Here is a 26834-nt window from a genome sequence, read left to right as displayed (position 1 = left end):
TTTCTGAGTAAGTAGATTTTCCACAATATTTGTTTTTTCTCCTTCATTTTTTTGTAATCTGTGCCAGGATTTCTCTGAGAGTTAATTTTGACTAGGACTCAATTCAAGTCCAGTTTTAGAAAAAGTAACATGTCTACTGTTAAGTATAGATGTCTTTTCATTTCCTTTTGTAAAAATCAAAACTATAGTTAGTTGAGCCTCCCCAGCTGAGTCAAAATGGCAAAATATTTACCAGAAGCTTTTTTCTCTGGAATTACCTCTGCAATATCATGCCTTTGCATGTTCTGATCCTTTCTCTCATTCTATTCTCTATTCAGTTGTGATGTCTGCTTGGGCTTCTGGTCTTTGCCTCTGGTGTTTATCTATAAATTGCACAATGGCTTTTTGCTAATAGTAATAATCTATAATGTAGTTTGACTTGAAAACTTTATTAGTGTAATAAACACTTTAGTCTCACAGAATGACGTATTTGGGACTTATTCTATGAGTGGGTTCTTGACACTGATTTTAGTGGAATCATTTTGATCTATGTACAACCAAACACACCTGGAGAAGGCTTAACATAGACCAAACTTGGACCAAATTCCTTCTTTCTGTGGATAGTGTTAAAGTGAGAATCTTATATTAAACCATACTACATGTTTATAGTGTTAAATGAATCACTGAATGACAGACTGACTTACCTAATCACCTGGTCTTCACATTTTCTTTTCTTCTCTTGGATTTTAGAGTGTGTCTAAGTTTACGGACTACGAGTTGAAGGCCTATGCCAAAGCAGGGTCGGTGGCTGATGAAGTCATTTCATCTATGCGAACAGTGGCTGCTTTTGGTGGTGAGAAAAGAGAGGTTGAAAGGTTGGTTAATTGGAATGTCTGCCTCTTTCCTAAATTTCATCAATTAGCATAGCACCCTGAATCCTACCCAGTTCTTATAAAGTGCTTGGTCTGTGGTACCCTGAGGGAGCGTTTGTTCAAGAGGTAGCAGAATACATTGGCCGAAGCACTGCAAGAAGTCCCAAGCCTTAGCAATGCATTTTTAAAGATGTTACAGTTCATGATTTTTAAAAAGCCAACTTAGGTTAGATATTTATTTCAAACTCTGGTGATATGTAGGCACACGTATCATACCTCATCCCAGTTTATCATGCTATTTGCTGCCATTAAAGAAAAGCTTACATGAGACATTACAACTGACACTACAGAAATATAAAAGATCATAAGAGACTACTATGAACACCAACAAATTGGATAACCTAGAAGAAATGGATAAATTGCTAGAAACATAACATGCAAAAACTGAATCATGAGGAAATAGAAAATCTGAATACACCAATAATGAGTAAGGAGATTGAATGAATAATAAAAAGTCTCCCATCAAAGAAAAGCTCAGGACCTGGTGACTTCACTGCTGAATTCTCCCAAACATTTAAAGAAAAACTAGTACCAGTCCTTCTCAAACTCTTCCAAAAAATTGAACTTTAAGCTCATTTTACAAGGCCAACATTAACCAGATATCAAAGCCAGACAAGAACACTACAAGAAAAGAAAATTACGGGTGAATATCCTTGATGAACATAGATGCAAAAATCCTCAAGAAAATACTAATAAGTCAAATTCAACAGCACATTACAAAGATCATTCACTATGATTAATTAGGATTTATCCCTGGGATACAAGGATAGTTCAACACAGGCACATCAATAAATGTGATACACCACATTAACAGAATGAAAGACAAAAACTATATGATTATCTCAATAGATGCTGAAAAGGCATTTGACAAAATTCAACATCCTTTCATGGTAAAAACTCTCAAAAAATTAGGTATAGAAAGAATGTACCTCAACACAACAAATGCCATATATGATAAGCCCACAGCTAAATCATACTCTGCAGTGGAAATTTGAAAGACTTTTCTCTTAAGATCAGGAATAAGACAAAAATGCCCATTCATCACTTTTATTCACCATAGTACTGGAAGTCTTAGCCAGAAGAATTAAGCAAGGGAAAGAAGTAAAAGGCATCCAAATCATAAAGCAAAAAGTTAAATTGTCTCTGACTTCAGATGATATGATCTTATGCATAGAAGACCTTACAGACTTCTGCAAGAAACTGTTAGAAGTAATAAACAAAATTGGTAGGATTTCAGGGTACAAAATCAACATACAAAACTCAATAGCATTTACATATACTAGCAATGAATTGTCAGCAGAAGAAACCAGGAAAGCAATTTTATTTACAATAGCTACAAAATAATACTTATGAATAAGTTTAACGACAGTACACTGAAAACTATAAAACATTGATGAAAGAGATTGAAAAAGACACAAATAAATGGAAAGATAGCCCATGTTCATGGAATACAAGAATTAAGGTTGTTAAAATGTCCATACTACCCAAAATAATCTACAGATTCAATGCAATCCCTATTGAAATTCTAATGACATTTTTCAAAGAAATTTTTTTAATGCTAAAATTCATATGCAACCACAAAAGTTCCCAAATAGTAAAAGCAATCTTGTGTAAGAAGAACAAAATCAGAAGCATCACACTACCTGATCTGAAAATCTACTAGAGAGCTATAGTAATCAAAATAGCATGGTACTGGCATAAAAACAGACACATAGACCAGTGGAACAGAATAGAGAACCCAGAAGTAAGTCCACACATTTTTCAACAAAGATGCCAAGAACACACAATGGGGAAAGGGCAGTCACTTCAATAAATGGTGTTGGGAAAACTAGATATCGACATACAGAAGCATAATATTAGACCCTTATCTCACAAATATCAACTCAAAATGGATTAAAAACTTAAATGTAAGACCTAAAACTGTAAACTACCAGAAGAAAGCATAGGTGAAAAACTCTGACATTGGTCTAGGCAATGACTTTTTAAATATGACCTCAAAAGCACAGGCAATCAAAGCAAGAATAGACAGATGGGATTACATCAAATCAAAAATCTTCTCAAAGGAAATAATCAACAGAATGAAAAGACAATTTACAGAATAAGAGAAAATATTTGCAAACCATACATAGGGGTTAGTATCCAATATATAAAAGAAACTCAACTCAATGGCAAGAAAACACCCTGATTAAAAAATGGTCAAAGGACCTGAATAGACATTTATCAAAAGAAGACATAAAAATGGACAACAGGGATATGAAAAGATGTCAAACATTGCTAATCATTAGGGGAATGCAAATCAAAACCACAGTGAGATATTACCTCACACCTGTTAGAATGGCTATTGTCAAAAAGAAGAAGGATATGAAGCGTTGGCAAGAATGTATAGAAAAGGGAACCCTAGTACTGTATTGGAGAGAATGTAAATTAGTACAGCCAAAATTATGTGAAGATTCCTCAATAAATTAAAAATAATAGAACTACTATGTGATCCAGCAATTCCACTACTGGGTATATATCTAAAGAAAATGAAATCAATATGTTGAGAGATATCTACACTCTCATGCTCATTGCAACAGTATTCACAATAACCAAGATGTGGAATCAATCTAAATGTCAAGCAACAGATGAAGGGATGAATAAATGTGGTATATGTACACGATGGAATACTATTCATCCTTAAAAAAGAAGGAAATCCATTTGTAAAAAACTAATGAACCTGGAGGACGTTATGTTAAGTGAAATAAACCAGTAACAGAAAAAAATACTATATGATGAAAAAAAAAACAATTTAACTCATAGAAGCAAAGAACAAAATGGTAGGTACCAGGGGCTTTGGCAGGGGGAGGGGTCATGGGTTATCAGGCAAAGAATGAGGAGATGCTGGCCAAAGCATACAAAATTTCAGTTAGGCAGGAGGAGTAAGTTCAAGAGATTGTTTTAATAATTATTTACGAATTATCTAATGGTAATTATTTTAATTCAGCTCATGGTGATTTAAAAAAACCCTTTTCTTATTCACAGGAGAAGCAGTTTATAAATTCGAGAGATTTGCTGTACAACATAATGACTATAACAAAGTGTCATATATTTAAAAATTTCTAAGAGAGTAGATTTTAAGTATTCTCACCATACACACACAAAAAAGATAAGTATGTGAGGTAATGCATGCTAATTAGCTTGACTTAGGTATTCCATAATATATACATATTTCAAAATATCATGTTGTATACCATTTATATGCAATATTTATTATTTTAAAAATAATAATAATAAAGAAAAGTTAGCATGATCCAAAATGTAACTTCACACATTTTTATTAAATGAATTTTATTCAGCTACTGTGGTACATGCTCTTTATAAAGCCTGATAAGATTTCCATTTAATCAAACAAAATTTGGTGTTAGTGTATTATAGACCATCATTCTAGAGATTCATAATGAAAATAAAACCCAAGTGGCCAAAAAAAGAGTTGTAAAAAATACAATTTACTTATTCTTTAATTTATCTAATTTTTATTGAGTGCTTACTGTGTGCCATGCACTGATTTAATAAAATAACCACCAACTGAATGGAAGCTCTTATTTTATGTGTTGTAGATCTAGTAAGATGATGTTCTCAATTGCTACCAAATTTGCCAAATAAAAAAGAGAATAGGATTTGCAATCTCTATTCTCTTTTCCTTGCTTGTATTTTTCACTTCTCTTGGTTTGTGGAGTCAGGTTACCTAATTTCTCATAAAAAATTTCAATAACATATTTCTTCAACCATAAAAGTTATTATCTTTTATTGTTAGTAAAAGGGGCAGTGTAGTGTTTTAAAAATGGTAACAAACGTAGAGTATGTTGACAAATGCAGTTAAAAAAAAAAAAAAAGAAAAGTGAATTAAATTAAAACAATTTTTTTTTTAAAAACCCCATAGGGTAGACCTTCAGTTAAAAGTTCTCCATGAGCCGGGCGCGGTGGCTCACGCCTGTAATCCTAGCACTCTGGGAGGCTGAGGCGGGCGGATTGCTCGAGGTCAGGAGTTCGAAACCAGCCTGAGCAAGAGCAAGACCCTGTCTCTACTATAAATAGAAAGAAATTAATTGGCCAACTAATATATATATATAAAATTAGCTGGGCATGGTGGCGCATGCCTGTAGTCCCAGCTACTTGGGAGGCTGAGGCAGAAGGTTTGCTTGAGCCCAGGAGTTTGAGGTTGCTGTGAGCTAGGCTGACGCCACGGCACTCACTCTAGCCTGGGCAACAAGTAAGTTCTCCATGAATTTGATTTTTGAGGTTGCTTCAGGAAGGTGGTTTCAGAATGCCTGTGCTATGTATGAGACAATGCCCATTGTTCATGGCTAGATCACAGAATTAATGAAGCCTAGTCCTTGCATTGCATTCCTACATGGTTTCAGTTATCCAGGTCCCGTGGCTGTGAACCTGACCAGTATGTCACAGCACAGCATCTTGGCCACAGGGCAGATGCGTGAGTATTGGTAGATGAGTTGGTGCCAACACTAGTTCCAAGCCTGGGGAGCTGGAGACACCCAACCAGTCAGACCTGCTTATTTGGAGTCAACTGCATTCTGTTCTGATAGACAACATGTCATGTGACTCGAGGAAACAATCCAAACACAAATAGTACTAGATCTCTTATGTCCAAATAAATACCTGTGTTGAAAATTCTTTTCTCTTGGGGCCAAGCTTACCCTACTATGCAATGCAAGTCCCAAACTGCTAGGAGGCTTTGTTAGGCATCATCCTTTCAATACGTTTCATTGTCTAGTTAGAACAAACTTTAGATAACTACGTAGAGGTTATTGTAGATTTCTTTCCCTAAAGCTTCTCTGTGTTTGGGTGATTTCATAATCATTTAGTAAAACCACTGCATTGTGGCCTGTTTTAAACATTATAACTTGAGCTGCTGCTGCTGAAATTGACTCAAATGTTTTCTCTTCACAGGTATGAGAAAAATCTTGTGTTTGCCCAGCGCTGGGGAATTAGAAAAGGGATAGTGATGGGATTCTTTACTGGATATGTGTGGTGTCTCATCTTCTTTTGTTATGCACTGGCCTTCTGGTACGGCTCCAAACTTGTCCTGGATGAAGGAGAATATACACCAGGAGCCCTCGTCCAGGTGCTTTGATCTTGTTGACAAATAACATTTGCTGCTGGTATCTCAGAAAAGTCCATAATTAGGCATTTTAGTTTATTCCATTAGTGTTTTAGGGAGGAAAGCATCAATGATTTGATGGAGTCCATCTGCAGAAACAAGCAATACTCATGCATTTTGTGGTAAAGAGATGACAAACATTTGAATTGACGAGACCAGCAATTTAATGTTTTCCAATTAACTGAAGACTTTATAGCTGTAAAACGATGACTTTCTGACTGAGTCCAAAAGAAAATATACTATGAAAGTGGAAAGTCTGTGGTCTCTCAACTGAAATATAATTGAGTCATATAATTGAGCCTAATAATAGTACAAGATATGTACTAATGGGTGTATTTGTGAAATATAATGGGTTACTAAAATACCAAACCAATAATATCCTTAACTGAGCAGGTAATACAAACATATTTTACTATTCACCTGTGCTATCCCATGCCGTAACTAATGCCAAGGCTATTTTAGTTTTCAGTGTCCTTTCAGTTAGTCATTCAATAAGTACTTATTGAACATCTACTATGTGCCAGACCCAAGTGCAGGGGATTCTTAGTGAGCAAAAGAAATGTGATTCCCGCCCCTAGTGGAATTTACAGTTTAGTGGAGAAGGCAAGCAATAATTAAATAATCATATAAATGCATAAAGACAAATGGTGACTTGTGCAATAAAGTGGAAAACGGGGAACCTTGACAGTGAACGGCAGGATAATTGGTGCAGCTGGGGTCAGGGAAGGCTTCTCCTCCTGCTTCCCTTCCCAAGGGTTTTCCTCCTTGACATTGAACATTTGCATGTATCTATACTTGTCCCCTTTCTGCCCTCAGACAGTAAAGTTCATGAGATCAGGGAAGTCAAAAATTAAATATTTTTGTTTCATTTGGCTTAGCAGGGAGATGATAAGTAATTTCACATAAGATTTTTAAGTAAAATGTTTTGGCTCCAGATTCTGTATAAAACAGGCACCAATAAACAATGAAAAATATCAGAATCATTGCTAGCTGAAAGCTTACAATTTGAGGTCTACTACTTTAATATAAACATATTTCTAGGGAAAATTGAATGAGATTTTTGATTTGCAAATAGAAATAATCATCAGTGATCAAACCATAATCATTCTAAACCACTATTTCATTAAAAGCATGATAATACACTAAGAATGAGTTTTTAAATTCAGTTCATCTTTGCAACATGAACAGCTGATAATCTCCTTGAACTTTATTTTAAAAAACTGAATATGACAATATGCATTAAAGTGTTTTGTAGACATTAAAGGGATGGTATAGATAGAAAGTGTTACTGTTTTTGTAATTTAACTTCTTAACAACTTAGATATGGTTTTGCACACTGGAAAAGCCAGTCAAAGTATTGCAGGTCTGAAATCTGATGACAAAGTCCCTTATCTTTATTGATCCAATTGTGTCTAAGAACTTTTGACATTTACCAGACTAGGGATACCAGTAGTTGACTTTAGTCCCAGGTGCTTTTATCTGCTTGCTATGCAGAAAGACATGCGTTGAAAAGTCACCCTTCCTTTCATTCCATGCCTACAAGGAGAGGACACAGGCATGCATAAATAACAGTTCAAAGGGAAAAATGAATAAATAAACTGAGAATTAAATAATACACAATTCCATTTAGAAGCACTGAATAAAAAGCTTCTTGGTTACTCTCTCTAACAAGAATCCAATTTTATGGTTTTCAAATTTCCTGCCAGTTGAACTGTGGCTATGCTATATCTTTTGCAAATAATTCATCCTTTCAGCTGATAGTCCCTGAGTACTTGCTATGTGAGACAGGGCACACTATATGTCTCTAACATTTTATTTTTTTAATTTTTAAATTTTTTTTATTTTTTGAGACAGAATCTCATTCTGTTGCCCAGGCTAGTGTGCCATGGCGTCAACCTAGCTCACAGCAACCTCAAACTCCTGGGCTCAAGCAATCCTGCTGCCTCAGCCTCTTGAGTAGCTGGGACTACATGCATGTGCTATCATACCCAGCTAATTTTTTCTATATGTTTTTAGTTGGCCAATTAATTTCTTTCTATCTTTAGTAGAGACAGGGACTCGCTCTTGCTCAGGCTGGTTTCAAACTTCTGACCTTGAGCCATCCTCCCGCCTCGGCCTTTCAGAGTGCTAGGATTACAGGCGTGAGCCACCACGCCCAGCCTGTCTCTAACATTTTAATCATCAGTTATTAACTTCTTACTTCTAACATCTTCCTGTAAGCCTCACTTACACCTTGAGAAATTTTTCTTTGGGCAGATGAGATCTTTTAACTGCATAATCCTCATTCTCTCTCTCTCTCTTGATCTCTCTCTCTCCCTTGATCTCTCTCTCTCTGAGTTCTTGGCCATACTTCTGAGCAGCAAACTATGAAGGCTGAGTATGCATGAGCTGTGTTGAGTGATTTAATCCATAAAACTATTAATAATTAACAATTAGATTACTCTAGTAACATTTTTTGATGCACAAAATCATTACTGGCTGCATGGTAATTGGGCATAAATGGTAAGTAGTTCACATAAAGACTATAACTAGTACCACTTGTACACAGATAAAAAATGTACTCTGTGGTCTGTCAGGGAAAGATGAAGGGGAACGGAACGGTGCAGAAGGTGGCTCCTTCATGCCCCTCTTAAGTTTCAGGATTCATTAATAAAAAATAATAATAATAATAGAGGTTAACTTTTAGTGTATACAGGTCTCAAATACTGAGTGAGGAATTTAATAAGATTATCATATGTAATGCTCATGACTTTATCCTGTACATGGTGTCATTATACTACCACTTAAAAAATGAAATGGAGGCCACGAGGTTAAGAAATATGTGCTAAGTGGCATTGGGTGGGATTTGAACTCAGGTCTCTGTGGCTCCAGGGCCTGCCCATTAACCACTGTTTTCCTGCCTCTGAATCTGTCTTCCAGGGGGGCCACAGACCCCTTTTTCTTCCACACACACTAGATTGATTGTTCCATAGCAGTGTCTCTTCCCATCTCTCTCCACACTGCTGCCACAAGGCTAAAGAATATGATGTTTGGGGTGAAAAATGATGGCCTGTTGGGATGTGTGCCAGCTACTGTGATGTTACTGGGCATGTGCCACTGTCCTGTCTTACTCATTCCTCTCCTAAGAACCCCGGGAACCTCAATTTAGGCCTCCAGTGAGTCAGTCTAAACTTCACACCAGGAGTCAGCAAACTATGGCCCACAGGCCAAATCCAGCCCATTGCCTGTTTTTATAAGTAACTTTTATTTTTCGAGACAGAGTCTCACTCTGTTATCTGGGGCTAGAGTGCCGTGGCATCAGCTTAACTCACAGCAACCTCAAACTCCTGGGCTCAAGTGATCCTCCTGCCTCAGCTTCCCAAGTAGCTGGGACTACAGGCATGTGCCACCACGCTCAGCTAATATTTTTTCTATTTTTAGTTGCCCGTCTAGTTTCTTTCTATTTTTAGTAGAGACGGGATCTCACTCTTGATGAGGCTGATCTCGAACTCCTGACCTCAAATGGTCCTCCCACCTTGGCCTTCCTGAGTGCTAGGATTTCAGGTGTGAATCACCACACCCGGCCTATAAATAACGTTTTACAGGAACATAGGCATGATCATTTATTTACATACTGTCTATGGCTGCTTTTGTACTAAATGGCAGAGTTGAGTAATTGCTTCAGAGCCCATATGGGCTAAAATATTTACTATTTGGTCCTTTATAGAAAATGATTGCCAACCCTGACCTAGGGCAGGTAGAAGGTTCTTTTGTTGAGGTAGGAAGACCTCTGATCAAGGAGGTCTTAAATCAGACTATAAGAACTGTTTTGTCTGCTCCTCTTACCACCTCCTAAGTGTGGGACCACAATACTTTCATCATCATCACCATCATCATTGCTATTGTTTAAGTGACTAGAACTGGATTAATGGTCTTTACATACATTATCTCATTTGATCCATGTAACAATCCTATGATTGTTATCGTCATTATCCCTGTGTTACAGATGAAGAAATTAAGGCTTGAAATATTATATGATTTGCTTATGGGAGGAAGCATCTGCCATGGTTGAGGAAAAGGAATAAGAACAACAGATGGAGAGAGAATGTTTGTCCCCACACATAGGCAAGGGAATTCAGGGAGGAGGCACGAGCAGGCTAGCCCGCCACCACATGGAGCAGCCCTGGCCCTGTTAATCATCCTGATGTGTGGGATGGAGAGGTTACTCCAGAGGGAAGGGCATGGCTGGGAGGCTCTGACACTCTCCATGGTCCAGCCACTCCAGCCACGAGGAAGAAAGAGCAGGGAGAGGCTCTGGGGTAATTTGCCCTGATATGATAGAACCAGCGGGAAGGGAAGCCAACATAGACTAGGACTATTGGATTACCCGAAAAAGTGTACATTTGAGCAGGAGCCAGTCTTTAGCTTGGCAATAGACTGTGGCCAATGACATGTCCTCATTGTGAGTCACATGAGTCTTTGGTTGGCAGGGTGGAGAGGAGGAAACCTGTGTTCCTCCTGGAGCCAACTTGAGGAATTGCCTCATTGCCTCTTCCTCGTCTTTACACACAGTGGTGATAAAATCAGAGTGCTATTTGGTAGGAACATCTGATGGTCATGATCATGTAGGCTTCCCCTAACCTAATGAGATGGTTGTTGGTGAGTCAAAGGACAGCTTCCCCAGCTCTGTGTGGGGACCTGGCCACTCCACCTGCATGCAACCAGCAACAGGTGAGGCTGGAAGCTGGAAACAATGGCAGTCTAGAGCCTGGGTTCAAATACTGATCTAATACTTACTAAATGTTGTGACCAAGGGCAAATTAGGAAACCTCCATATATGTTTGTTTCCCCTTCTCTTGTAAGAATTAAATGAAGTAATACAGACAAAGCACTTAGAAACATACCTTATTATTGCTGTTAGTGGTAGTAGTAGTAGTAGTAATCATTGTTATCCTAGTGACTAGTTTATAGTAGCAGTAATAGCAAATTGGTTTTGCATATGCCAACATCTAGGACAATCAGGCTGATCTTAGGGTCTTTACTGTTTTTGGCAACCCTTTAACCAGAAAACCATTATAAGGCTGATTATATAACAAATCAAATTATCACATCGCACTTTGTTTCTATATGCTATATGCTACCTTACTTAGATCTCTTCCTCATTCCCAAACAAGTTCTGCTCTGTGGAAGACTGATGTTCAGTAAAAAAATAATGTAGTCTTTTAAATCATAGCAGTAGAAAAATTGGAGATGCTTTACGGAACAAAAATTATTCCAGGCTTTTCCAAAGAGCCAAAGAGCTATTTAGCTTTCAAATTCCTGTGCAAGAATATTTCTGAGAAATCTCTGAGTTCGTATGGATGGCCCAAATGATAGCATTATTTACACATTGACAAAAACACATGAAAACTCTGTCTTTTCATTTCAGATTTTCCTCAGTGTCATAGTAGGAGCTTTAAATCTTGGCAGTGCATCTCCTTGTTTGGAAGCCTTTGCAACTGGGCGTGCAGCAGCCTCCAGCATTTTTGAGACAATAGACCGGGTATGTAACAGCCAAAATTAAAAGCCATTAACGGGTGGGGGCGGGGGTGTAAGGTGAGGAATGAACCCCTGAAGAATTTACGTTCAATGTTTAAAAATATGAGGAGCTATCACAAGGCTCTTAATTTAGTAATACTTATTAATATTAACTGTTAACATGAGCTGGACCCAATTCTAAGAGCTGGGGGTGCAACAGTGGGCTAGAACAAATAAGGCTCCTGCTGTCTTATGCTGGGAGACAGGCAATGAAGAAGTAAGCACGTTCAAAGATAAGACGGTCTCAGATAGGATTAAGTATTATAAAATGAAGAAAACATAATAGGGCAACGTGATAAGGTAAGAGAAGGAGTCTATAAACTGGGTGGCAATTAAAATGAGTCTTTTAATTGGGTGACGGCATCTTTGAGGAGGTAGCATTTGAGCTGAGAACAAACAGAAGAATCAGCCATAAAAAGGGTGTGGGTGGTGCGTGGGAGCCATGCAAGTGGGGAGGGTATTCGTGAAAGAGAGATCTCCAGGTTGGGAAAGGGCTGGTGAATTCAAGAAGCTGAATGAAGTCCAGTGGGACTGAACAGAGTGAGCAGGTGGCAGAGGCTACAGGCTTGGGATGGGCCGGGCCATAAGCAGGACCTTAAGGCCAAATTCATAACATTGGATTGTTGTCTAAATTTGGCAGCAAGTCTCTACAGGCTTGTAAAGGATGTTGGTAGCCTGGCTAGGGTTTTCCTGGCTAATCTGTTGAAGCACATTGGAGGTCAAGCTAGGAAGTCAAAATCCAAGCACAGAAAGGGGAGTTGGCAACTTGTTCTTTCTCTCCAAAAAAAAAAAAAAATGCACTGGGCTAAGAGTCAGAAGCCCTGAAAATCCAAAGCAGATTTGTGGGTCCCCCTGAACTATGAGTGCTTTTTGCCAAACAATGAGGCTGTGACCTACCTAAGGAAACAACTAATCATTTTATCTGTTTTATATTTTATGGCTTCATATATTGGGGTATAGAGATATTGTTGGAAACCACATAAAATTGTTGATCTATTCAAATTCTACCTCATTCTTAGGGTTGTTATATGTTTAAATGAGATGATGACTCTAAAAGGGCCCTGAAACTATTACAAAAAATTAAGACATTTAAAAATTATTTTATTATCTTCTGTAGAGACTCAAGAAAAAGAAGGTAAATTATATTATGCTCCTAAATAGAGCTAAGGTGATGAATTTCTATCACTAGTTGTGGAAGAGAGAAGCTGATCTTGGAGTGTTCTGGTAGCAGGAGGTGGCCCTCACCTTTGTCTGATTAATCAGAATGGTTAAATTCTAGATCAGGCTCCCTACTAACAATGGAGGTGAAATTCAACATATCAGTTGAAATTTGATATTATTTGAAGACGCTGCGTAAGAACAGTCAGTTTTCTTTCTTCTTCTTCTTTTTTTTTTTTTGTGAGACAGCGTCTCACTTTGTTGCCCAGGCCAGAGTGATGTCAGCCTAGCTCACAGCAACCTCAATCTCCTGGGCTCAAGCAATCCTGCTGCCTCAGCCTCCCGAGTAGCTGGGACTACAGGCATGCGCCCCCATGCCCAGCTAGTTTTTTCTATATATATTAGTTAGCCAATTAATTTATTTCTATTTATAGTAGAGACGGGGTCTCGCTCTTGCTCAGGCTGGTTTCGAACTCCTGACCTCGAGCAATCCACCCGCCTAGGCCTCCCAGAGTGCTAGGATTACAGGCGTGAGCCATCGCGCCCGGCCAAGAACACTTAGTTTTGATCTTCAACTGCAATGGATACTCAAATGTAGAATACTCCTGAACTCTAGGTTGGTGGACTAGTTGCGTGACCTAGGCAAGAAACTTAATCTCTCTGAAATTCCTCGACTTCTTCAACTGAAAAATGGGCATAACACCTGTCTTGTTAGGTTATTGTGACAATTATTATACATAAATGAAAAAGCCATACTAAAAAGTCTTGTCCATTGGTTTTCCCATAATATTATCTCAGAAATATAATAATATGTATTATAATATATAATAACATTATTGTTGTATATTATACATTAATTATATTAATGCTATATTAATAAATTATATTATCTAATGGTACTATATTATATAATATCTCATAGTAATAACTCAATAAAAATAATAATTAAATAAATAAATTAGTAAAATATAGTATATATGTTCTTAATATATCACATATAATTATAATAGTATTAATGTATAATAATATAATATTATTTCATACTAATATCTTAATAAGTAATGATTATTATCACTATTATTAATAAATACTTAATTAGAAGCTACTTATCTTTGACAAATCTCTGTAATGTTTCCTCCAGTTATTGCTCTGTTTTATGGGTAAACTTTAAGATCGACAGTAAATACATATAACACATGTTGTTGCTATATCCTTTTCACATTCCACTCCAGAAACCCATCATTGACTGCATGTCTGAAGATGGTTACAAGTTGGATCGAATCAAGGGTGAGATTGAATTCCATAATGTGACCTTCCACTATCCTTCCAGGCCAGAGGTGAAGGTGAGTCCTGGTCTTTTCCCTGGAACAATAGACATTTTCTTCTTTGATGATTCATTTCCAGAGCCACAAATTGCTTGTTTTCTAAAGGCTGACTCAGTTCCCAGGGACAGGGAATGGAGGCATGTTCCTCTGGAAATGTCTTTAGCTGTTGTGTCATCTTGAGTACATACCACATTCCTTTGTGAAAACCATCCTGTGCAAATCTCTCTGGTTGGAACAGTCTGGCTGCACATTCAGGCCAAGTGAACTCTAGGACACTGTGTTGAAATGAGTGGCAGGTCCTGTCATTCTAAGCACATGCTAAGTAAATGGCAAGGCAATCAGGGCAATCAGGAAGTACAGCTTCACCCCCACCTTTGTAGAGACTGCAGAGAGCAGAGCATGCTGAGGGTCGGGTACAAAATGGTAAAGGAAAGCTGCTGTTTTGTAGGGTTTTACTTCCCATCTATAAATTCTCCAGGGTCACTGATCAGTCCCTTACAGGAAGGTATCCTTGCAATATTATGCTCCCATTGTCTTGTACTTTCCTGCCTTTAAGGTACCTTTAAAGGCAATTTACAGGAAAATTTACAGAAATATTAGGATCTACTCCTTCTGAATAAATTTGCTTTGAAATGAAACTTATTCCTCATTTTTAACAGAGTATCTCTAGGCACTCTCTCTTAATAATATTTCTGTTATCCCCAAAGGACTAAATCCCATATTGTTAGCATAACTTAATTCTGACACCTATAATGTAGACAGATGTGCATATGTGTGTGTATATATGTATATATAGAGAGAAGATAAACATATATATAATGTAGGTAAATATTTATATTATATAATATTTATGATATACTATTTATAGATATATGGTATGTAAATATTTATATATTTACTTACATTTTATATCTCTATATACACACCCATGTTATAGGTATGTAGGTAAATATAAATATTTATCCATAAATATATATTACAAATATATAAATACACTGTAAATGTATCTATATTTACCTACCTTATATACATAAATATGTAAAAGTAAGTAAACATTATGTATTCTGATTACATATTTGAAGTTTATTTTTATTATTATCTATTGCATATGTACCTAAACATGAAATGTCATAATGTATATAAAAGTGCTTTGCAAAATACAAATCACAGGGTAGTACATACTCACGCAGTAAATATGAATGGATGGCTAAAACTTTCCTCATAGTAGCTACTGAGAACCAGTTCACCATAGCTGCTCAACAATACTGGTTGAATTGAAACACATTTATTTCTTTTTTCTAGTATGTGTTTAGCCCTGCTGGGTGCCACATTGGACTGGGACCCCAATAATAAATAGCATACTTGATCCCTGTCTGTCCTGGGGAGCTTATAGTCCAATACAGGGCCAGTAAGTGGAAATATACTCACAGGCTTGACTTTCTAGTGTGAAATGAAAGACATGAAATTGTTATACAAAGGACTCCAAATCACCTTTTTCATAATCAGTACAAAAATCACCTCTTAATTGGTGAAAATATCTGACAGATAGTTATGAATTAGCTTCTTTTTCTTTCCTCCCAAGACCTACCAGCCTTCAGTCCCTACCTGGCAAACACACCATGAACATTTATTAGGTAAATTTATTTAAATGATATGTTCGTATACCATACAAGTGTTTGACAGCTTAAAATCTGAAAATTGATTTATTTCTAATCCATGATCAGTAAATTACTATTATATTTCTAACTTGATGGTTTTTTTTCTTTAACTGAGTCTCCTTTTCTTGTTATGTCAGAAATATTTTAAATTAGATTTTGGAACATAATTGTTAAAGTTAGCATCATGGAGTATTTACTTCAGGTGTGTTAACATGCATCATTTTATTTTGTAGCCACAGCTATCCCTTAAGTAATTAAGTAATATGTTAAATGCTAAAACCTCAACTGAGGCGCTGTTTTCTTTTGCTAGTTATTGGTGGATATTGACAGATATTGCTCTGGGGAGCATATGTAAACACACGTGCACACACAGGGTGTCCTCACAAAGCATCCTCACCTGTATGTAGCCTAATTGTTTGATATGGTACCCTGTGACAATCTGAACTTTATTGTTTTCTTTCTTCTCCAGATTTTAAATAATCTCAACATGGTCATTAAACCAGGAGAAATGACAGCTATAGTAGGATCCAGTGGAACTGGGAAAAGTACAGCACTGCAGCTCATTCAGCGATTCTATGACCCCTCTGAAGGCATGGTGCGTGTCTTCCAGAATCCTCTCAACACTCGGGAATAGGAGATTGCAAATGGCAATCTATTGGTCAAACACAAAGGCCTAGAATATACTGAGACTGTCCTGGAATATGTATAGTTGACTTAATGATTTGTTACTGAATTGATGGGACAAACTCTCTAAATGGTGACAGTGTTCAATGAATAACCAGTCAATTCCATTCCCTGAGTAATGTAGCTGAATGTGCAGACACAGTCATGTGCAAAATAATGACGTTTGGGTCAATGATGGGTCACATATATGAGGGTGGTCCCATAAGATCATAATAGAACACATATAGACACCTGATATACAGCACTTGTTAATTGGCATTGCAGATAAATTAGGGTATTGATTGATATTTAGTAATGGTGCCGAGACATTTGGTTTTCTATATGAAAAAATATACAAATAAAAATATATGTACCATCTAGGTTTGTGTAAGTATACTCTATAATGTTCACACAATGACAAAATTGTCTAACAATGCCTTTCTCAGAATATATTCCTGTTGTTAGGTGACACATGACTGTGTATTCAAAATGGTATTGCTGCCTCTTCACTGAACAATCTATTCTACTTCTTTCTTTGTGTTGTCACAAAATCATGCTATTTCCTTAAGTGCTCCAAACGCTAAGTATAGGAAAGTTAACACCACTAGAAATTAACAGAGAATAGCCCTTGATTACTGCTTCAAAAACTTGGGGGCTTTTTAACAATATCATTTTACAAACCTACTTAGTCACTTTTTCCTTGTGTTTGACTATAAACATAGATTGAAACTAAGTAAATTAATATTAACAATTGACATTTATTTATCACATGTTATATGTCAGGTGCTTTATAGAAATGATTACTTATTGTCACAATGACCCAAAAGGTACATATGCCCATTTGGCAAATGAGGAAGCAGAGAGTCAGAGAGATTGAGATTCTCTTAGGCCATTCAGCTAGTAAGTGACCAAGCCAGGATTTGAATCCAGGTGGGTGCCAAACCCCATGCTCTTTTCTTTCTTTCTCAAAATCATTCTTGTCAGCATCTCCTTGATGCGTTGAGATAAAATCATTTGACTGTCTATTCAATGACTTCAATTAAATGAGTTCTCTACCATGCATATAATGTTACACTGACATGACAAAAATAGCAGAATTTTCCTTTTTCATAGACATTTTATCTCTGCTTGGGTGTTCTTTACTATATACTACCATAACTACACTCTGAATATATAGAAATCATGGTTTATTGATGTAAGATTTTTACAGTTTTGCTAATAGTGATTTTTTTTGCTCCCACTCATAACTTCAATTGCTTTTGAACAGCAAAGCTGTTATTTGATGAATCTGGCCACAAAGTAAGATTTACTATTAAAAGAAAGCATATATACAAGATAGGAATTATTAGTTATTTTTATTTTATTTTTTTAGTCCACTTTTGGTCAGAAGCCAAAAGATAATAAAAATGTTCGAAGTATGACTATAAGGTGAATGACAGATTCTACTTTTTACTGAGGAATTACTAACTTGTCCATTCCTGGGCCAATAGTGTTAAATTAAGTGACCTTTATTTACATCACTTGTGCTTCTACAATGAATTGTCCTGCAGTTATACTTGATTTCAATCACATATTGCCAATTATATATATAAGCAACCACCTTTCAAGAAGAATTGTTTCTGTTACAAGCTTGTTAGTCTCTATTGTTTTTCTCCCCATTGGTCAAGTACAATATAATATTATGATTCAGAGCCCTGAAGGATTGCAAGAGATGTGATGCTGTGCTCATTCTCACCAGGTGACTCTGGATGGTCATGACATTCGCTCTCTTAACATTCAGTGGCTTAGAGATCAGATTGGCATAGTGGAGCAAGAGCCAGTTCTGTTTGCCACCACCATTGCAGAAAACATTCGCTATGGCAGAGAAGATGCAACGATGGAGGATATAGTCCAAGCTGCCAAGGAGGCCAATGCCTACAACTTCATCATGGACCTGCCACAGGTACCCCCAGCCTTTTCCAAGAGAAAACCCAGAAGTCACACAAGGAAAATAAGTTACATAATAATACACATTTCATTTAAATCTTGAATCATTAAATTCTTTTTTTTTTTTTTAATTGAAACAGAGTCTCACTCTATTGCCCAGGCTAGAGTGCCATGGCTTCAGCCTAGCTCACAGCAACCTCAAACTCCTGGGCTCAAGCAATCCTACTGCCTCAGCCCCCAAGTATGTGGAACTACAGGCATGCACCACCATGCCCGGCTAATTTTTCTATACATTTTAACTTGTCCAGTTAATTTCTTTAAATTTTTTTAGTAGAAACAGAATCTTGCTTTTGCTCAGGCTGGTCTTGAACTCCTGACCTTGAACCATCCACCCACCTCGGCCTCTCAGAACGCCAGGATTACAGGCGTGAGCACCGAGCCGAATCATTAAATTATTAATGTCATGTTTTATTTTCACTCCTGGAAACAAACCATGAGTTTTCCATTTCATCTGAAAACATGTTGTTTATACATTCAAAATCTGCCACACTGGGGAGATTTCTTTTGCAAAGTTCCCTTCATCGTCAATGTATTAGGAATCAACCAAACTAGGGAAATGCCTTTTTAAAAATTCCTTTTGGCATAAATACAATGTCCTTATTCTATCAATTAAGCGTTTGTGTAAACGGCTGGTAAGTTTGTCATGTGGCAATAACTTGTACAATGCTCTTTTGATGTCTACCACTGTCATTGCTCTTTATTTTCTTGTGCTTAGCAGCTAATATTGTGTCCTCACTACCATATCTCACATATTCAAAAACAATTCTTCATATATCTTTATTCTAAGCAACAACGATTACAAGAATATCTCTGATTTTGCCCCTGATAGTCTGCTAAGTCAAAGAAGAGATATTATTAACAATTAACGTGCATATGGTGCTTACTACATACCAGGCAATGTCTATTAACTCTTTTAATTCTCACAACCACCATGTCAGGTAGCTACTGTTATTTTCTCCACTTATAAATGGAGAACTGAGGTTCTGAGGGGTCAAATGGCTTGCTCAAGATTATATAGCAAATAAGCAGGAGAGACAAGATTCACACACAGGTAGTCTGGCTCCAGATTCAGTGATCTTGAACACTTTCTACTCAGCCTTCAAATTATCTTTATGAACAGGAGTGCTGCTGTGAGTATGATATTATCTAGTGGTTAAAGAACATAAAGCTTTAGAATCAGACTTGATACAAATCCCAGCTTCTCCACGTACAAGCTTTATACCCTTTTGCAAGTTACTTTACCCATCTATGCCTGGCTGTTTCCTTATTCATCCGTTGAAGAGAACAACAGTACCTGCCTCATGGGGTGTGTATGAGAACTAAATGAGATCATATGTGTGAAAAGCTCAACAGTGGTGGGTGCTCAATTCATGTTTGTTTATAATATGTAGGATAAGTGTCTGACCATTTAACACCTCCTTGAGAGATTCCAATGTCCTGCTAGGCAAGTGAGATACTTAGTCACTATCTGCTGTCAATGGTAATAATTATACAGTTAGTTTGACCGTTTGTTCACAATATGCAGACAGCCTTAACATTATGCTTTGCTGTGTTGTCTAACTAGAGAAAAGAGACAAGGGTTTGGTATGTGCTTTAATCCTCAAAGATGGATTTTCAGGACCCTGATCAATTTTTACCTTGGTTGAAAATGAAGTTGAGCTGAAGAGGAACATTTACACAGCCCAGTGGACCTGGGAATAAAAGTGTAAATCAATTTCTTTATCTCACACACAAATATTGAATAGACAATAACCCGTTTCAGGAAGGGGTGTTTCCTTCTATGAAAGTTGGTCCTGTGAAAATTCATGCTTGAGAAGGAAGCTAAGAGAACCTTGTACTGGATCACTGTCAGGAGCCATCAAATTCTTCTCCCTTCATGCCTCGCGTCACCTTTCTTCTAGAAATTTGACACTCTCGTTGGAGAAGGAGGAAGCCAGATGAGTGGTGGCCAGAAACAGAGGGTGGCCATTGCTAGAGCCCTTATCCGAAACGCCAAGATCCTGCTTTTCGACATGGCCACTTCTGCTTTGGACAATGAGAGTGAAGCCATGGTTCAAGAAGCACTGAGTAAGGTTTGTGGAAAGTCTGCGTCCATTTTACAGATCCGTGTGCAAATGCTTGTGCCACTGCAGGAAAGGCAGTTCCTTGGGGTGGAGTGTGTGTGTGTGTGTTTGGGAGTTTCATGTTTTCAGTATGATTGTTTAGACTCGAGAATACTGGCTGACTACTGTCTTCTCCACAGTTGAACAGAAGACAGTTACGATTTGTTTCCAAAAGCTGCACATGTAAAGTTTTAAATCTCGTAAGACTAATTTGTTTGATTTTTTAAATTACATTTTTTTTGTGTGTGTTGCTTTTAGCTACCGATTAATAGCAGCAACAGGACCACAGTGTGTCATGTGGTTTATAGCCACAAGGAAGTGTGCTTTTCTAGTGTCTGCAAAGCCTGTCTAAAGATATTCCCAGAGAACAAAAGCTGTGACTTACTTGTGGATTCTGAGATGATCCAAAGGTCAATGTCAGCTCTGTTTTACAGTCTCCTTTAACAGCGCACTGCATGTTCTTGCAGATTCAGCACAGGCATACAATCGTTTCCGTTGCTCATCGGCTGTCTACGGTCAGAGCTGCAGATGTCATCATTGGTTTTGAACATGGCACCGCTGTGGAAAGGGGCACCCATGAAGAACTGTTGGAAAGGAAAGGCGTTTACTTCACTCTAGTGACTTTGCAAAGTCCAGGAGACCAAACCCTTAACGAAGAGAACATAAATGGCAAGTGCCTCTTCCCTTACACTTATCTATTATACTAAACAGTTATATATAGTGCTTTATGGCGTCCTGTGCATTTTAACATACACTGGCAGGCATTGTGTAGATGGTAAAGGAGACAACTGAAGCTCAGGAGGTTAAGTTATTTGATCAGGTCGTAGTGCTAAAACCAAGGTCTTCTAACTTTCAGTTCTATCTCGTTTTCTTTACGTTGTGAAAATAAGAGTGGCTTCCTTGAGTGTGTCCCGCACACAGTGGGAGCACCATGCTTATTGGTTGAGTGAATTGACCAATGACTAAAAAGTGCTATATTTACTTTCAAATGTAGATAGGCATTTCAGGCCCTAGTGCACCTTCTCTTTATCAATCTGCATTTTCAGACTTGGTTACCCCAATCTAACTTACCTGGCCACTCTCAACTTTCTCCACCATTTCACATTTGAATTTGTGAACTCCATTAGGTGTAACTGCTGTGTACATTTAACACTGGATCACTGTCAGGAGCTATCACACGTAGCATGTTATTCTAGTAGACTTTTGAAAAGTTTGGTGACTCTACCATTTTTTTTTTTTTTGCCACTTCTAGTGGACGTCTATTAATTTGACAAGTCATGCTAAAATATACCTATACCTTAGAGCAGTGGTCCCCAACCATTTGACAGAGGGATCAGTTTCGTGGAAGACAGTTTTTCCACGGACAGGGTTGGGATGGTGGTGGTCGTCGCTGTCTTGGCTCTACCTCAGATTATCAGGCGTTGGATTCTCATGGGGAGCACAACTGGATCCTCACATGAGCAGGCTGCAATGGTGTTCAGGCTTCTGTGTGGGTCTGATGCCACCCCTGATCTGACTCGTGGTGACGGGAGCGATGGGGAGTGGCTGTGGGTGCAAGTAGGCTTTGCTTGCTCATTCACCAGCCACTTGCCTCCTGCTGAGAGGCATATTCCTGGCAGTCTTTAGAAAATACAGGCTATCATATGGTTCAAATAACTCAATCTTGATGAAATTTTTGAAATTTTTTGTTAGAATGTGCTGGGCAAGTTCCAAGTTTTATTTATTGCAATAAAGTTAATAGAATGTTTTGGTATTAAACACATTAATAGTAGTTGCATTCTAAGCAAACATAGTAAATGAATCTATTTAGATATGGTTCTGCTTATTGTATACACTGACGAATTGCTCCTGTTGTGTTGAATAGGAAAAGATGCAACCGAAGATGACTTACCTGAGAGGACCTTTAGCAGAGGGAGCTACCAGGATAGTTTAAGGTAAGCTCAAGTCATGGGGTAGATTTTAAGGTTTTCAAATATTCTTAGGAGTCCTATGCAGCTGTAAACACCAGGGAATATCTCAGGTACAACATGGAGAGCCCTAAGCAGACTCCCAAGTCTTATGTAATATGAATATGCAAAGATCTTTGGTTATTATATTGACATTTATCTCTCCAATCCATGGAGTTTTTTTTGTTTGTTTGTTTAACTTTAGCATCTCATCTTATTAAGGATAGGGGTCATGATGGAGACACTCTATGGTTAAAATCTTGTTTATTGAGCTTAGAAAGGGGATTTAAGAAAAAATCTGTGTCTAGTCTTTCTACTCCCCAAGCTGACTGTGGTATAATATACTGTCTTACATGAAAGTCAGCCTTCAGCTCAATTCTTAAACTTACTAAACTGCAATTAAATTACAAACACTTTTGCTCCCAGAGTAAGCCAGCTGAAATCAAATCATTCCTTAACTATATGAAATAAGAAATGTATTTTTTAGCTTTTAGCAAATATTTCCTGACCGGGTGAAGTGGCTCACACCTGTAATCCTAGCAATCTGGGAGGCCGAGGCAGGAGTATTGCTTGAGCTGAGGAGTTCAAGACCAGCCTGAGCAAGAGTGAGACTCTGTCTCTATAAAAAAAAAAAGAAAGAAAAAGAAAGAAAGAAAGAAAAGAAAAGAAAAGAAAAGAAAAGAAAAGAAAAGAAAAGAAAAGAAAAGAAAAGAAAAGAAAAGAAAAGAAAAGATTAGCCAGGAATGGTGGTGCATGCCTATAGTCCCAACTACTTAGGAGGCTGAGGTAGGAGAATGGCTGGAGCCCAAGAGTTTGAGGTTACAGTGAGCAATGATGATGCCACTGCACTCTAGCATGAGAGACAGAGTAAGAATCTGTCCCCAAAACAAACAAACAAAAAATCCTAAACATTAGCTATTTATCTTTTTCTGGAGCAATATAAAGATATTTACTTTCAAAATATATTTTTGCAGTACACTATTAGAGAGATTATAAATTTTAGTCTTTCATTTGGTTTAAGAGTTTCAGTAAAAATGTTCCTCTAATGTTAAAAGTCTGTATGTTAAGAATTCTACCCAGGAATATTTGCCTATATTCATAAAAATGTTATTGATGATTTTTTTCCCCTAAGTCAGGAGGCTAGTCATAGGTAATGGGATGGCAGCAATCTCTCCATATCATTGCCTTTACCGTTTCTGGGACATTTAAGGCTGTGCAAAGACTCAGTTATATGACTTGCTCATTTAAGATGGCTAATGTTTTATTGAAAAGTAGTTAAAGAGGCTTAAAATAAGACATTCAGTTAACAACTCCATGTAGTTCAAACACAGATTTATTCATTTAAATAGTCAAGAAATAGTTTCCTTAAAAGCATTGTATTTGGCTGGGTACGGTGGCTCACGCCTGTAATCCTAGCACTCTGGGAGCCTGAGGCAGGAGGATTGCTAGAGGTCAGGAGTTCGAAACCAGCCTGAACAAGAGTGAGACCATGTCTCTACTATAAATAGAAAGAAATTAATTGGCCAACTAATATATATAGAAAAAAAATTAGCCGAGCGTGGTGGCGCATGCCTGTAGTCTCAGCTATTTGAGAGGCTGAGGCAGTAGGATTGCTTGAGCCCAAGACTTTGAGGTTGCTGTCAACTAAGCTGATGCCACGGCACTGACTCTAGCCTGGGGAACAAAGCGAGACTCTGTCTCAAAAAAAAAAATTGTATTTATTTTCAAATGTAGATAGATATTTCAGGCCTTAGTGCATCTTTTCTTTATCAATCTGAATTTTCAGACTAGAGTTTTCTATTTTTCTTCTTGAGAACAAACCTATTCAAAAAATTTTTAAGAAGTGCTAATTTTATGGAATTTATTGAATTTGAAAAATAACAAAAGGAATAGTTTCAAGTTACTCTATAAAGTAAAAGCTATAAAAATTGCCAAAATTATTAGGCAATTTTTATAGACATCTGGCAGTAAGGTTAGTCATGATTTTCTGATTGGAATAAAAATTAAAATCACACAAATATTAGAATCACAACCTGAGGATAAACCAACTAACTTCTTAAACACAGAAAAAGTAGGTATCTCTTTTGGTCACTAGGCTAAGGATTGCAAAGAGGAAGTGTTTCTTGTGGTCATACCAAAAAGAAAATAAATATTTTCTTAACTTTCCAGATGACAAATTCTGTATGTTCCAGTTTATTATTAGGACTAGATAATCATTTTTAATATAGACATTTCTTATTTGGCTGGAACTTCTCACAAATTCTACAGTTTAGTGACTAGAATGAGAAATCCAGAAATACAATCTACACACAGAAAATAGTTATTAACCTTCTGCAAAAGAAAGATTTAGAAGTCTGAATAAAAAGGTCTGTTAAAAACATTTCATTGTATATGCTGACAGACCTTTTATTTTTGGTAAAAGATGACTAAATGAAATGTTAATTTGTATCTTGTTTCTTTGACATCAGTCTTTCTGATGGCTGAGTCCATCAATATATATCAATATATATCAGCAATATATTTTTGATCCAAGAACAATTTAATGGATAACAGCAACTAATTTCATGGATAATAATGTTAAGAAATAGAGTATGTATTTCCCAAATTAGCTATATTCATTTGCAGTGAGAAGTGGTATACAGCTTCTGAGAAGGGGAGGGGCAGATGCTGTAGGTTTCTGAAAAGGGGTGAGAGAATTCGTACTCTGGTGTTTCTGGTAGATTAGAGGGGAACCAGCGGGCAGGTAGAGCCCCTGCCCAGAACACTTACTGCTCATTTTCTTGTGACAGCCTGTGCTAGACAGTTGGAATGGTTTGAGGGAGGGGAAGAGAGAGAAACTTAAGAAATAAAAGGTAAAGTAGTAGAAATCCGAGGGGTCAAGTGTATAGGTCTTCCCATTCTCTGAACTGGAAGGTAATCAGTCATATCTCAATGACCTCTCCTTCTCCACATACTCCTACTTTAGTGTCCAATTGCTCTAGGTTTGCTTTTTAGGTCTGTGATCTTAAGTATCCCCTATCATGCACCTTCCTCTCTCCAGGTGACTTGATCCTATTCTGCATTCCTTCTGGAGAAGACATCCCAGCCCTAGTTACCTAACCCAGAGAAATGACTATCATGGTAGAGCTGCAGGCGAGGTGGGAGTGGATGGGGTTGACCCAGAGGCCAGTTTGGTGGCATGGAGTGGGTGGGGTTGAGAAGTGGTTTCATGCCTGGTCATAATGAGACTTGGCAAGAGTTTGAATATGCAGGAGCAAGGAAGAGGGAGGACTTGAGGTAAATGCATGGGATTGAACTTGGGTGACTAAGAGGATGGCCATGTCATTAACAGAATGTGGGAACAAATTGGAGTACCTAGTTGACATGTTACTGCCTTCTCAAGGAGGCTAGATGAGCCTATCGTAGGCAGGCAGCAACTTGATATTTGCTTTAGTCTAATTTCACCTGGTTACAAAATGATAGACATGTGAATGGTTTTGTCTGGCTAGCTCTAGAACAGTTGATGTGGGTCTCATGGCTGCATGTCTCTTTTACACGTGTACTTCAGCTTAAGCTTTCTAAAACACAGCTTTGATACTATAACTTCCTCCTCCCAAGTCCTCAGCCTGGCCTCTGTCATTTAAGACTCTTTATTTGCAGATGACTGAAAACCTAATGCAATCTAACCTTTAGAAAGAAAGAATCAGCTCACACAACTAAGTAGTCCAAAGATGCTTTGGCTTCAGACAAGGCCAGAGCTTCCATGTTATGTCCAAGATAGATACAGTTTCTGTCTCTTCCTTTCTTAGCTCTATTATTTCACTGTTGGTTTCATTTTTCAGGAAGCTTCTTTCCTTGGAGGTCTCAGTGTAATCGTCAGCAACCCCCAGAACTGCATACTTTCAGGCTAACCTCAAGGATAATGGAGGTCTCCTTCCCAGGAATCTCAGGGTGGGGCTGGGGGGCAGACAGCCTGAACCAATTACTTTTTATGCTTGTTACTGCATGTGCTAAGTGTATTTACGAAGTAACCCTGTTCTCCCAGCATCATGCTTCTGTTTATAATATTCTCTTAATCAGAAATGCTCTTTCCTCTAGTCTACAAATACCCAATCTCTACCTAAGCCACATTGTCCATGAATTCTGTCTTGTTAACATTTGCCATGCATTTCTTTTTCCTTTGAATTTCCACACTTTTTCTTCAAACCTGCCTTGCAGCACTTACTACATTCTCCCTTACATCAGAGTTAGGTACATGCCTCTTCTGTAAGATCTAAACTCCTTGAGAGAAAAGTCTTTGTGTCTTCCACAGCACCTGGCATTGGTTTGCATGTTGTAGGTGCCCAATAAGCCTCTGTTGAATTAATAAATGAAGGAATGAACGTATTAATA

At 37.6% G+C, this 26834-nt stretch overlaps 1 protein-coding gene across 2 annotated transcripts in view; it reads left to right on the top strand.

The window, feature by feature from the left end:
• Positions 1-26834, top strand: part of ABCB11 (ATP binding cassette subfamily B member 11) — a 92130-nt gene that overhangs the window by 36048 nt on the left and 29248 nt on the right. For both annotated transcript variants that reach the window (XM_012781877.3, XM_076005633.1), the window contains exons 9-17: positions 730-854; positions 5859-6033; positions 11477-11590; positions 14016-14126; positions 16236-16361; positions 18168-18371; positions 20317-20487; positions 20985-21186; positions 22382-22451. In XM_012781877.3, the coding sequence (XP_012637331.2) occupies positions 730-854; positions 5859-6033; positions 11477-11590; positions 14016-14126; positions 16236-16361; positions 18168-18371; positions 20317-20487; positions 20985-21186; positions 22382-22451 (1298 nt within the window). The remainder of the gene's footprint in view (positions 1-729; positions 855-5858; positions 6034-11476; positions 11591-14015; positions 14127-16235; positions 16362-18167; positions 18372-20316; positions 20488-20984; positions 21187-22381; positions 22452-26834) is intronic.

This window comes from Microcebus murinus, chromosome 8 (genome assembly GCF_040939455.1).
Source record: "Microcebus murinus isolate Inina chromosome 8, M.murinus_Inina_mat1.0, whole genome shotgun sequence".
Classification (NCBI taxonomy): domain Eukaryota; kingdom Metazoa; phylum Chordata; class Mammalia; order Primates; family Cheirogaleidae; genus Microcebus; species Microcebus murinus.
The sequence above is the reverse complement of the archived record's forward strand: the minus strand, read 5'-3'. Positions and strand labels throughout refer to the sequence as shown.